The sequence below is a fragment of the Paroedura picta genome, chromosome 2 (assembly GCF_049243985.1).
Source record: "Paroedura picta isolate Pp20150507F chromosome 2, Ppicta_v3.0, whole genome shotgun sequence".
NCBI classification, from domain to species: domain Eukaryota; kingdom Metazoa; phylum Chordata; class Lepidosauria; order Squamata; family Gekkonidae; genus Paroedura; species Paroedura picta.
In genome coordinates, this window is record NC_135370.1 from 84,186,384 (window position 1) to 84,200,707 (window position 14,324).

At 42.9% G+C, this 14,324-nt stretch overlaps 1 protein-coding gene across 4 annotated transcripts in view; it reads left to right on the forward strand.

The window, feature by feature from the left end:
* Positions 1-14,324, forward strand: part of PHRF1 (PHD and ring finger domains 1) — a 43,216-nt gene that overhangs the window by 16,861 nt on the left and 12,031 nt on the right. For 3 of the 4 annotated variants that reach the window (XR_013228257.1, XM_077321369.1, XM_077321371.1), the window contains exons 10-17: positions 797-921; positions 1,900-2,087; positions 2,738-2,857; positions 7,345-7,499; positions 8,117-10,867; positions 11,554-11,705; positions 12,123-12,386; positions 14,058-14,186. Coding sequence is in view for 3 of the 4 variants with exons in the window: in XM_077321369.1 (XP_077177484.1) it covers positions 797-921; positions 1,900-2,087; positions 2,738-2,857; positions 7,345-7,499; positions 8,117-10,867; positions 11,554-11,705; positions 12,123-12,386; positions 14,058-14,186 (3,884 nt within the window). In the remaining variant the exon portion in view is untranslated. The remainder of the gene's footprint in view (positions 1-796; positions 922-1,899; positions 2,088-2,737; positions 2,858-7,344; positions 7,500-8,116; positions 10,868-11,553; positions 11,706-12,122; positions 12,387-14,057; positions 14,187-14,324) is intronic. The other variant, XM_077321370.1, reaches the window with a different exon arrangement.

Here is a 14,324-nt window from a genome sequence, read left to right on the forward strand (position 1 = left end):
GATGTGACATTCAAAGGTAGTTGGCCATTGTGTGCCTCATTGTACCAGTACCTGGTATTTCTTGAAGGTCTCCTCTGCAAATACTAACTAGTGTTGACCCTTCTTTAATATCTTTAATATCTTTAATATCTGATGTCACCAGGCTATCCTGTGCTATCCAGGTCATGTTTCCTGTACCGTGGGAAATGTATGAAATCTAGCTTGAGCCATTTTTTTTTATAATCTACAACAGTCGTCCCCAACCTGCGGGCCGTGGCCCGGTACCGGGCCGCGAAGGCCATGGTGCCGGGCCGCGGCTCCCTCTCCCCGCCCCCCCCCCCCGCGGTAAAAAACTTCCCAGGCTGCAACCTTGCGGCCCGGGAAGCTTCTTACTGCGGGAGGGCGGGGAGAGGGAATCAGGGCCAGGCTGCGCATCGTGCATGTGCGGCCGAGCCGTGCATCGCGCATGCGCCATGCTCCATGTGCGGACGCGGCCCGATGCCCTGCCGGTCCCCAGCCTCAGAAAGGTTGGGGACCACTGATCTACAACATATCAGTACCAAGTTCAAGGCATTTAAGTTATGTTATAACATTGATTTCTACCTGAATCCACCCAAAAATTGTGGGACTTCAGGAAATACAAGTCTCAGCAAAAGGCAGCAATTTCTATTTGAATGATCATTAGGTGGGGCGACCTGAAACAGACTGAAACTTTATGCACTTTGTGTTTCTTGTATGGGTTAAAGTGGGTGTGGGCTTAAGACATCTGTGTCTGTTGACCTTCAAATCTAAAAGCATTTTGTTGCGTCATCTTCAGGGAGAAGAAAGAGAGTGGCAGGCAAAAAGGCCCATACAAAATCATCTGCTGGCAAAAAGAGCACAGGAACATGGATTAAGAGACGCCGGCGTCGAGCAAAGAGGAGAAAGGGGAAGAAAATAAAAGTATATTCCCAGATTATTTTTGCTGATTACACAAATATCTGCAGTTAACACTTTCTTATAATACTAGCTTCAAAGCCCGTTCATAAGAACAGGCTTTGAAAGGGTCTTCAGCATGAGCTTCCCGGCTGATTTCCAGGCTGCCGGGAAGTGCTGAGGGCGAGGGGGGGTTGGGGTGGGTGGGGGAGAGGGAGCGCTTTCCAGGGGCCTGCCAAGCACACCTGGTGCCTCTGTGAGGGCCCGGGTATGCTTGCCAGGCCCCCGGGAAGCGCTCCCTGTCCCCCAGGCCCCCAGCTGGATGACTTTCCAAGGGCCTGGCAAGCATACCCAGGGGCGTCTGTGAGGCCCAGGGTGTGCTTTTCAGGCCTTTGGAAGCGCTCCCCCCCCAGGCTGGATGACTTCCCGGGAGCCTGGAAAGCACATCTGGGACCTCTGCGAGCCTTTGGGAAGTGGCCCCTCTCCCCCCTGCAGCCTCTTACCTGGGGCTGTAACAGTCAGGTACGTCTGTGAGGCAAGGGGTGATGGCTTGGTGAGGGAGGGCAGGAGCTGTAGGGGCAGGGCCAATCAGGGTGCACCCTGATGGGCCCCGGAGAGGCCGGACCGTTCCTCCCCCAAGGCTGTTTTACAATTATTAAGAGGGACCAAATGCATAAGATATGGTACTTCTGGAAATTTTTAAACAGAGGCTGGATAGCCATCTGACAGAGAGGCTGATTCTGTGAAGGCTCATGGGGGTGGCAGGTTATAGTGGATGAGTGATAGGATTGTGAATGTCCTGCACAGTGCAGGGGGTTGGACTAGATGACCCAGGAGGTCCCTTCCAACTATTATTCTATGATTCTATGTGCGACTTTGTTTGATGAAGTATGGAGATGCCATCCCTTATGCTTGTATAATTAATATATTCTGTTCTCTGGCTTCAGAGGACTTTATTGAAATCTTGTTCCTGGTTTGGAGTTAACTTGCACTTTCTCTTCTCAGATAAAAACTGATGTGGCTGTTCGTTCCCGAATTGCAAAAACTCTTCATCTCGGCAAGCCAGTACATGGCATGTCCATTCCTTCTGTGTACAAACCAGTGGAACCCTCACTTGGCCTTATGAGAGCAGATATTGGAGCAGCCTCTCTCTCTGTTTTTGGAGACCCTTTTGAGCTGGACCCATATAACAGGTAGGAAAAGGACAAGTGGCAAGGAAATGATTATATCTACTCTTTGAAATAGAAGGTGTGTGGGGAGGGCATCAATAATGAAACATTTTAAGAACTGTTGGCATATTTTTCTAGTGCCCAGGAGTACATATTTCTAATTTATCTACTCTGAGTCCTAATTTTAGTGGCTTTTTTCAGTTTGCATATTTATTTATATAAAGTATTTATGACATCATTTATTCAAAGCAGCTTACAATAATTAAAACATTACAAATTGATTTTAAATTAAAAAAAAACATACCCTACAATCCCAGCCCTCCATGCTTGCCATTTATATGCCAACAAAAGCCCTGGCAAAGAGGCAAGTCCTGCAATCCCTTCTGGAGATCTCCCAACTTATTTATTTATTGTATTTATTTATTATATTTATATACCGCCCTCCCCGGGGGCTCAGGAAGGTCCCCTCACCTCATTTGAAAGCCCTTTCCACAGAGGGGGGAGCCATGATGGAAAAAGCTCAGATTTGAGTTGTGGCCATTCTAAAGGTGGGGGTGGGTGACAGCATGAAGACCATAATTGGTGCCCAGGAACGTATGGTTTATTCCACTTACACACAAAGCTGAGATTCACCTGAAGCTTGCTGTGATCTTCCAAACTTTTCTCCGTATTAGTAATGAAGAGCTTCCTGTAAACTCGGCCTCACCTGTGAGCACCAAAAGGAGAGTCCTCTCTCAGTCAGCTCTTCGATCGCATCGCCCTGTTGCTAGACCAGTTGCTGTGGGGCTTCCTGGGTAAGGCCAACCAGGTGATGCTTTTTTTGTGTCAAACAGCAAATGTAGCTTGTTCTGAGGTCTATTTCTTCGCACAGCATTTTGAAAACCTAACCTTGTGCTTTGTGCCATAGGCTAAAGAGTTGGATATACAGTTAAAGAGGTGGTTCAGATCCTGACTTAGCTGTGGATGGGCTTGGACAGCTGTCTTTCAACTCAGTCCTGTCTTTGAAACTGGTGGCAGTGTCGATTTAATTCAGTAAAATAGTGCTTCTCACTTTGTGCTTACTGATAAACTGTAGTTCAACCTTACTAAGGTGAACTCTCACTTCCACAGGTATAGATGCTTGAGCCTTATTGGTTATTCTGCTTTATAAGGGTTTAAAAATTAAAGCAGTTGTGCAGTATGTAGAAAGATGAAATTTGGTACAAATGAAGCTCCAGATACTCTGAATTCTTCAAATGGCATCTTGGAGTAACAAAGCAGGAGATCTTTTCTGCATATTTTGAATTCTTTAGGGCGGGCTTTCTTGATAGCCCTGGAAGGGTTTCCTGAATGGGTGGGAGTTAGTAAATTGTTTATATCAGCCCACACATCCTTCCCAAAATGATCAATGATGGGCCTGAAGGGGGTGGGAAGGGGAGCGTCCCCGGGTGGGTGTGTACACAGTTATGTTTCCCAACCATTTTCTGCACGATTGCTCCACTTCTGGGGCTTCTCGAAATCCAAAGAAGTTTCAGGGGTTTCTTAATGGCACCAAGGTTGAGAAAGGCTGCTTTGGGGAGTTTACTTGTGGCAGCCAGTAACAATGCCTACCTTTCATTCATTTTTAGTTCGCTGCTGGGTTACAGTGTGGTTTTAATGTCGGAATCTTATTGTATTGTGGGGTTTTATTGTGTAACCCACTGAAAACGGTTTGCTGATAGTGGCGGGCAAGAAATCAATTTAATGAACTAATTAATTAGTTAATAGTAATTATGTCACACAGATTTTGCTAGCATTAAATGCGAGCATGACAAAATTGCTGTCTAATTTGAATGAGGAGGTTGAAAAGGGAGACATGCACAGAATGCGACTTTGAGCTGCACAAGAACAGAGCATGAATGGGCAAACTATTCTTTCCCCTCCCCATGTCCTTCAGTTGGTGTCTACTCTGCTGGTGAAGGCAATGCTACTGCAGTGGTTGACATTCATTCTCATGGGAAGAACTTCTTCATAATTCACTGCGGACATTTTTGGTGTTTCAGTGTAAAGACTAAGTTGCATGTGGTTATCCCAAGTTCTCCCCATATTATTCAGATCTGCTCTGAACAGTTAAAAGCGTGTTTTAATATATGTGTTATGTGAAATGGAAACGGGGCTTCCTTACTCTGAGCATCACATTTAAATGTGATGTCAACACCAGCACATGCAGCTTTTGTATCTGCCCACTGTTCTGTAGCCTGGAAGCAATGCCGATGGGCAAATGTTGAAACTGCCCACAACTAAAATTATATGCCATACTCTGTGTATGGAACCTTGCTGTCATGACCTCTTCCTTTACAAAAACCACAACAAATACCTCATGTTTAAGTTAGGCTTCAATGACTGTGTTGTTCTGAGACAGTGTCTCTTTAACGGGTAAGGGAGAGAATGCTGGTACTGGTAGATTCTGTTGCAGTTGGAACTGAAAATGGGGCATCCTGGACAGACTGAAAAGGGGTGGGGGTGAGGAGCAATATGTGACTTTGCCAAGCAGGAGAGGGTCACGGGCCTGAGAAGAAAGGGGAGGAGATATGGAAGCAACTAGGCACATAAGCCACGGAAAATACAACTTTCAGTTAATCACGTGGGTTGGAGTTGGATGGGGCTTGGGTTGGCCCTGTTTAATCACTTTCAGCTAGATGATCCAAGGTACTGCATTCAGAAATGTTGTGATCTCACTGTTTGGAAATTAGTTGTGGTTAGAGGGAAATAGATTCCCTGCCTAGAACAGGGTCATTTGGCTGGATTCCTGCTCACCTCACCCAGGGATAACCAAAAATGAAGCTTCTATTATGTAGTTCCATGCTTGTGAAATAAACACAAATGCTTTAAGGTTTAGGGAGCTTTCTGCTTCCTTTTTATTAGGAGCCAAAGTGTAAGCGGAATATGCTGAGATGTTTCCTCTAGAGCCAAAGAGGCCAAAACCCCATTGACAATTAGGGGAGAATCTACCAAAGAGCAGGAATGCAGCCAAATATTAAACCTCTGAAGGTGAGTTGCTACAGGTAAGGCAAAAATGTAAGAGGAATGCCAAGATAGGGCACAGATTCTTTTAAATTGCTTAGCGCAAGTTCATTTAGCAGTTAGAGTAGGGCAATGTAATGTCGGATATGTATGTTTATTGAAGCTGGTACCACTTAGCTTAAGTTCTTAGCCTGAGGTTGCAATGTGCCAGAACTATGTTGCTTAGTCATGTTTTAAGATGTACAGAGTATATGTTGTAGACAACTTGTTTGCTAGTTCTGGGCTCAGGCCTTTCTTGATAAAACTCTTCTACCACCACTCAGTTGACTTGAAGAAAGTTCGCTGGGAAGACTGTTTCCTGTGAAAAAGGCAGAGTGAATATGAGGATTGTCTTTGTTATGTAGTAGCACTGTCATGGAGTTTGAATAGGCGTGAGAGTTTATAGAGGGGTGTGTATATATTTGCAGTCATAGATGGGGTCATTAATTTCCAGCTTTCCGTGGCACTGTCAGGCTCCACTTGCTGAAATGGCTGCTGATTGCTTTTTTTAGATGTGGTCTTTGAGGGAAGGCATTAGCCTCTCTTGTGGCATCCCACAAGGCTTTCTGCATACACGTGGGGGCGGCACTCTGTACACCAGTTCTTGCTATGGAGTGCAGTATTGTCTATAAGTTTCTGTTTTACTGCCAGGCCTTAAAAACAAAACAAAAACCTTTGCCTTTTTCCAACAAGATCAGGGCAGTGTAACTGATTTCCTCCCCCTCACTGTTTTATTGTCACTGCTTCAAGGATGAGAGGGAATTTTAATACAGGTCTCCTAGCCTGACTTTCTAGCCACCACATCACCTTGCTTCCCTGTTCAAAAATTGGGTTTCAGAGATTTTGTTTTAGTAGAGTAACATTTAATGCTCATCTCCAAGGAATTTTGTATGCATCCCCCATCCTCTTCTCTTGTGAAAGTTGTGAGCCAGGGGTAGGTAGAAGGGATGTTGTGTATGTGTTGGTTATCCTAGGTACATTGTAGGCCTACAGGATCAGGTGATTATCACCATGGTATTGAAGTAGAGGATAGGAAGAAATTGTTCTGTGGCTCTTTATATGTATGAGTCAGCCAGAGTAAGCATTCCTCCTCTTGATGAAACTTAAAGTGCTGAATGCTGGTGGAAATATTAATATTAATTATCTAATTTATAGTCTACCTTGCTCACTCAAAGCAGATTACAAAATATGAAAAACGAATTCATTCAAACAGCACACATCTAATACCACAAAACAGTGCTGGAGCTGGAAGGTAGTGCAAACTAATAATGGAAAACAGTTAATGTAGGCCACACGGAAGGAAGAAAGACTTTAAATTGATATTTAACTACCCTTACAGAAGAAGCAACTTCCATAGCTGATCTGTTATACCACAAATGCCTTTCTTAGAATGCCCTCAGAAGATTTCATTTTGTGCATTCTGCAAAATGGTGGCTACACAGGAGCTTTCCTGATAGCATCAGGTAGTCTTAAGCTTTGCTACTCTTTTAAACTTAGGGTAGATACGGACCAAGTGAGGTAGTGAAAAAAACAAGATATTGAAAGTAAATTATGGACATTTCATACTATCCTTCCTAATTCCTGGTCACAATACATAAGTATGCTATTCACTTGATTTATTTGAATAGTTGTAGATGTCTTAGCATCTGAATAAATGAGGCATTGCTAGTATTATGTGTCTTCAACCAAAAATCCTGGCTAAGAAGAGCTCTGTATTCTGCAGCCTGTTTTCACTTATGTAAATTAAACAAGGTACACAGGCAGATTCTTTTGGCTTGCCTAGAGTTCCATAATAGGTGTCATATTATTTCTTAATTACAAATCTTCCAACAGACTTTTAAATCCTTCTGCATAGGAAGCTGCCCTTTATAATTCCTTTTCCTGCTGATGTAACTGTACTTGGTTCAGTATTTTACTCATACTCTACTCCTGAAAACAGTAGCCTACCAGTGTGTAGTTGCTCTAGGGTTTGTGTCCTATAGCTCTCCTTGGCTAATCTGAATCCCGTGTCTTCATTCCACTAAGTTTTCCTCCAATGGAGAATTCCTTCTAATGGGCAAAAGGCTTCAGTTGATGAAGAAAAGGCTTTATTTGTGGAAGGAAGTCTTTCTCCATTGGAGGGTAATCATTGGATCCAGTCCTATATCTGCATAGAGCTCGCATGTTAAATTGATGTAGTAGTGCCTTTATTCTGATGTGAACTGCAGTATGGTTCCATATTTCTAAACACAGAAAATGGTGTTCCATGTGTAACTTATAGGAGGAGTGTGCCTGCCTTGATACCTGAGCCTGAAGTTGAGCCAGTTCCTGTGCCTGACCTGTTGGGGAGCATTTTGTCTGGACAAAGTCTTCTTATGATGAGTGGTTCTGATGTTGTGATTAATAGAGATGGATCTTTAACTGCAAAGAAAACAGGTGAGGGCTTTTGGCTTCTGTCCTGAATCGCCAATGTGATTGGTCAGATTGATCAAAAGTCTAGCAGATGTGTTCCCATCTTAGGTTTAGGAGTGTGTTCTAATCCTTATGAAATGGTGTCAAGGAATGCAAGTAATTGTTTTTTTACCCTTTGCACCTTAGACATTGCTAGCTTTATTGTAGTGGTTTCAGAGTTTATGTAGGCTTTTAGAAAGAAGAAAACTGTGTACAATAATTAATTGTTCTGTTGTAGGAAGCCCAACATCAATAAAGCACATGCTTATGAATTGAAGAAAATGTGACCGTGCATGTGAATGGTCAAAGCCAGGTTGCAACCAGCATGAAACAAGCAGATAGTGCAGTGATAGATGCCTTCTTAGCATCTTATTAGAGGGATGCACTTATGTACCTGGGACATACGCTCAAGGTGACAAATTATACTAGCTGTACTAGCTACTAACTTCCATTCAACAGCAGTTGACATGCTTAGCAATATTAATTGTCAGTAAATAGTACACTTCCCATGGTAATTTGATATTAAATAAATTAAATTTAGTTTCAGTTTACTGTTGGTAAATAATGGGAAAGCTCAGTATTTTTCTTGTATTATCTTTCAGTCCCACTGCTGCCCAGCAAGTCAGTAAGCAATTCCAGAGCAGAGGAAAGCTTGGAAGGCACTACCCAGCCTGACACAGCATGCTTGGGGACTGCACTTAGTAATTCTGGTGCTGAATCTTTGGTTTCTTCACAACTGAATCTTAACTCCAAACCTACCATCTCAAGCACATGTTCATCATCCCCACCTTCTTTAAACATAGCAAACAAAGCAGCAAGTCCATTACAGACCACAGCTGGAAGAGTACCTGTTCGATTTGAATATTCAATGACCCCAAGATCTGTCCAGGCTCAGAATCTAGCAAATTTGAATAGATGTGGTCCCAAATTGGGTGAAGTATCCAGATTTAATGGCAGTTCTAAACTGCCTGTGGGCCCACATTCTGCATCTTCTAAGTCATTGCTCAATACCATCAGTTCAGTTCCAAAAACCGTACCTGTGAGACAGCCTCTAAAACCTGCTCCTAAAAGGCTTGATATCTGTGAACTTCCCAGGATACCAAAGATTAAGAAGGAAGCAAATAGTGGGCATTTCGAATCACAGTCTGCTAGTAACCGAAGTGGTGACATTCCCAGCTCCTGTATAACACAGTTGACTGGCAAAGGGAGCACAAACCAGCCAGTCAGAGCTAATAAAATGGAAAGTAATGCATCAGGTGCCCCTCAGAAGCAGGCACATGCAAGTGGAGGTACTCCTGCTGCAAATACTGCTGCCCGAAGCACTTCCTCCATTCCTCCATCAAGAGGGAAAGTTGGAGGCTCTTCATTTGAGAGTTTTAAAATCAACATCCCTGGGAATGTTGGGCATTCCAGCAGACTGTCTAATCCTGGATTTTGCAATACTTTCCGGCCTGTTGACAATAAAGTCCAGCAGAAAGAGAATCCTTCACCTCTCTTCTCTCTGAAAAAAACAAAACCAGTCAAAAGTGAAATATATGACCCTTTTGATCCAACGGGTTCTGATTCAAGTTCTACAAATAGCAGTCCTGAAAGGTTGCCTTTTACCAGTATCACCAGGACAATATCCATAGCAAGCCCAAAAGTCCAGACATTCCAAACAATGCGCCGTATTACCCCGTACACCCTGGAAAACATCTTTGGGTCAGCGGCAGAATCATCTGATGTGCAGTCGAGTATCGCAGAGTCTAATGAAGATGCAGTGATTAAAGAGAGGCTTGTGGAGCAGGTCTCTGATACAGAACAAGAAAAAATGGATGATGAAAAATTATCCAGTGCGCCCTGTACTTCATTTGCCATCAAGCAAGAAGTTACTGATGTAGAGCATGTTCCTAAAGAAAGTTCTAAGATTGGTTTTGAAAATGATCAGGATAAATCTAGAGTGAAAATGGACTTGGACAGTCCTACAAGTGAGAATGAGCAGCAAATTACTCTTAGAAATGAGCCATCTGAGAAACACTCATTATCCCACTCCTCATCAAATTCTTGTTCTCTGAGCCAGAAGAAATTAAAGCAGAAAAAGCCAACTGTAAAAGAATACAAGTTCACCAAGTCAAGATCTAGATCAAGGACGCATTCAAGGGACAGAAGCTCAAGATCTACTTCTCGGTCTGATGAAGACAGCAAAAGCCAGAGGATTAAATCAAAGGTCAGGCAGTCATCAAGTGACAACTCCAGTAGTTGTGAGCGATCAAAGAAAAAGAAAGCAAAAGATAAAACTAAAGACAAAAAAGTGAAGAGCTCCTGGCCAAAAGAACATAAGAGGTCTAGATCACGATCTGCTAGTCCAGGCAACTCTTCTTTTGAATGCTATGGAGGCCGAAAGAAAAAAAAGCATTCTGCTTCTAGGGCAAGGGAACGAGAATGTTCCCTTTCAAGCAGTGCTGAGAGAATTAAAAAGAAGAAGCACAGAAGAGGGAGAAGCTATGACAGGTATGAGAAAGAGAGGTCCTCAAGATCCCGAGAGAGGAAAAGATCAAGGTCTAGGTCTCTGGAGAGACGAAAAAGGAGATCAAGGTCATCTTCTCCATCAAGATTTAGAGAACATAAAAGGACTAAATCTAAAGAGAAACAGTTTCAGTCTAGGCCACGGTCCAAAGAAAGGAAGCACAAGCCAAAAGAGGTGCTGGTGCTGCCTCCTCAAGAGAAGGACCAGAAATCTTCAGGTGATAACTTAAACAGCTCTCTTGAACCTGCTCTTCCTCTGCTACAAGAGTCAGATGATATCATGCAGGAACCTTTGAGTGTTCATGTGGACATAATGCCTGCACAGGAGATTACTGTGAAAGATAACCTAATAGAAACTGCTCTAGAAGAGCCCATTGCAGTAGAGCAAGTCTGTGAGAAACTTATAAATGAGGCAATGCTTTCTGAACTGGAATGCACAGGTCCTCAAACATGGCCATACAATGTAAATTCCTCCTCCAAGAAGGAATCAGCAGCAGGTGATGAATCACCAGAGCTGAGTAGGCAAAAAGATACAACACTGGAGGAAATTGCACTCGAGAAAGAGGATGTGTGTCCGTTTCTTTCAGATTCTCTTTTGAAGGAGGAGGAGGAACTTGAACAGGATGGTAATGAGGCAACACCAACCCAATCTCCACCTGAAATCGAAACAGCAACAGAAGCTAAAGATATTGGCCTTGTCTTAGATGAGACTGCAACTGGTATATATAAACCTGAATCAGAGTCAGTAGCCCAAGGCCCTGTGCTGAAATCTAAAGCATTAGTAAAAAGGGTTACATGGAATCTGCAAGAGGAAGAAAGCGATACATTGACTGTGGACAAAACACCACGTAAGCATACGGTAGCCCTTAAAACTTTAAAATACCATGTCATTGATGTAGAAGCCACTTTTATGAAACAGTAATACTAATAGCGTAGCACTGAGTATAGTGGGATATTCAAGACTTCCCCCCTCCTCCCCCCCCAAAAAAAATTAGCAGTACATACCTTCTATACCTTCTATCTATACATTCAGGGACCGACTGCTTTCTAATCTGGCATGCCGGGTTCGATTCTGTACTCCCCCACATGCAGCCAGCTGGGTGACCTTGGGCTCGCCATAGCACTGATAAAACTGTTCTGGCCGAGCAGTGATATCAGGGCTCTCTCAGCCTCACCCACCTCACAGGGTGTCTGTTGTGGGGAGAGGAATGGGAAGGTGACTGGAAGCCGCTTTGAGACTACTTCAGGTAGAGAAAATCGGCATATAAGAACCAACTCTTCTGGACTGTATCAAATTTGCTGAAAGGGACCTTTTAAGGAACTCTTAAGTGAAGAATAAGAGACGAGTATTTGAACAAATGCTTTTACTCAGAGATAAAGCAATCTATTTGAAGAATATTGTAGAAACCACTTTGAAAATGACATAGAATCTCTCCTAAATCTTAGTGATTAAGGAGGGTTATACTTTTGACTTGTTATGATGGATTTATTGCTATTCTGAAGTACTGTTCTTCTTTTGGGACTCTTTTTTTAGGAGTACCATTCTGCAGACAGCAGAGAATGAAGGAAGGGGTCTGGAAAGCAGAGGATTTGACCCAAACATTAAATCAGGTGCAGTTATCTGAGCCTCCTCCAACCAATTATATGATTCCTGAGCCTATGTTTCCTGATATAGATTCCTCTCAGGTTGGTTGCCATACCAGAACTCAAGTATAATGGAAGGCCATTCCACTTCATCTCTAGCTTCGTTGTGCCCCACCTGACTTCCATCGTGGGATACTCCCCACCTCCTCCCCTCTGCAGCACATTTCATACAGCCCATATTCTTTAATAATCTCCTGATGTTGGGATGCCCATGTCTTCAGTTTTAAAATGGAAATAAATTTCGGCCACTTTGCAAGTTGACTTGTAATTTCCACTAGACAAATTTAAAAACAGACCAGTTGGATTGTGTAAAAATAGATTTTCTTGATCTTCTTCCCAGTAGTGAAAAAGAGATTGATAAGGCATTTTGAACTGGCAGCAAGTTCTGGAGAATAAGCACTGTCCTTGGAATGCCTGTGCCCAGTAGTGTGGTTTCTGACATCTGTTCCTTTATTTCAGGCTTACAACCAAAACCTACCTTTGACAGCACCATTGGCCTCAAGTCTGCCACCTTATGCACCAGTTAGCCAGCCCACTGTTCAATTCATAATGCAGGGAAGCCTTCCTTTGCTTGGCTGTGTGGTGGGACAGGGACTGACTCCGGAGCCCGGCAATCTGACTACAGCCTCAGAGCCAGGAATTCAGGCAGCTTCCACAGGAAATACAGAGGAAGAGAAAATCAAAGCTCCTAAATCCCCAGCAGAGAAAACGAAAAATGAAGAGGTGAGTGAATGCGAATGAATTGGGCAGTTAAGGTATACTGTGTATAGGCTCTGCTCAGAATGGCTATGTGGACCTAAGAATTGGCCTGCTGCATCAGACCACTTAGTCCAGCATTCTGTCTCCAGCAGAGGTAAACTGATTTTGCTGCTGCTGATATAATAATAATAATAATAATAATAATAATAATAATAATAATAATAATAATAATTGTATAACCCACCCTTCCATGAATGACTCAGGGTGAGTAACAAGAAGCTTTAAAAACAATCATGGAACATACATTTTTTTTAAAATTAGGTTTAAAAAATATGTTAAAAGCTGCTTTCCTGGGGGTTAAATCATTTCCCATGGGTGTTAAAAGGGGTTAGATGGTGTATTTTTTTCTCTTTTGAGTGAATGGAATTTTCAGATAAGGAGGCCAGCATCTATTTGGTCTTATTCCCTGGCCTCAGCCATGGGCCTGACAGAACAACTTTGTCTTACAGCCCCCCTGGCACTGGAGGGTCCTGTTCTGGAGGGTCCTGTTCTCTTGGGGAAGAGCATTCCACCTGGTGGGGACCAGGGCCAATGAAGTCCTGGCCCTGGTCAAGACCAGTTTTCACCTCTTTGGGGCTGGGAACCTGAGTAGGCTTTGGCTACTGAGTCTTAACCCTTTTGGGGGGACATATGGGAAGAGGGTGTCCCATAGGTAAAATGATGTAACACAGAATCCTTCAGCACAGAAACCCACAAAGTAGACACAATGGCTCTTAATTGATAGACCTGGCCTCTGTGATTTTGGCCTCATACTTTTTTGTCTGGCTATTGCAGCAGGTCATGGCAAAGATGCTGTTAAAATAACTATTTCATTTTTGTTTATCCTCAACCTGTTGTCAGTCAGGTTTACTGGGTGATCCTATATTCAAGTGCACTGAGAGAGCAACTCCCTATTAATTCCATTTGGGGGACATTTTAAAGTCCTGTTTCATGTCCCCCCTCGACTTGTCACCTTCCTAAACTGAAATGCTTCAACTTCTCAAGTCTATCTTCATAAAAAAGATATTCTGTCTGTTGATAATCTTAGCTACTAGTTTGTTACCTTTTCCAGTCTTGCTAGATTGCTTTAGAAATGTGGTGACCAGAATTACCCACACATGAGCTTTTCATAATGGCATTATGGCACTCTATTCATATACATGTTATGTTTTTCCTCTTCTGCTCTTGTGAGCTCTCTGCTCCTTTCTCCTCTTTCATTTGAACACATGTCTGCCTCTTTTCTTTGAATATGTGTTTACTTGAGTCAGATAGTGTTTGTCATCGTGTTACGCCTCTTCTGGTATAGAAAGATACTTCTGGAGTTGATCTTTTAGTATTTTCAATAATTTAAGTAGTGGCTACTGAATATCTTACTAGGCTGTATCCTGTATGAATAATAGCATCTGTCTCAAGCCAGGTCTCTGGAAGATCCAGTGACTGTGTCTCCATGACAGAAATGATCCACTACCTCCTGCCCTTTGCTTTTTTATTCCTTAGCCACTGATTCTTAAGAAAACTAGTTGTTTATGTGGTGACTACAAAACTCCTTTTCCAGGATTTAGTTAATGCAAGCCAGTAGCAGCCATGTTCTGCTTTTAATACATAGGATGTTTTGACTTGAGACAGTTTGGGCTAATGCCGTTTTTGTTGTTGTAGTACATGAAGAAGCTTCACATGCAAGAGAGGGCTGTGGAAGAAGTGAAGCTTGCAATTAAGCCCTTTTACCAGAAGAGAGAGATCACAAAGGAGGAATATAAAGATATCCTTCGGAAGGCAGTGCAAAAGGTAAAAGGAAGACAAAGCTTATAAACCAGCAGTGGTATTTGTGTCTATTAGGGTGGCTTGCTTTACCAGGATCTGGGTTTCACACAAGAAAATCCCACTCTGTACAAGGCAGGTTGTGCGGATTAACGCTAAGGTTTT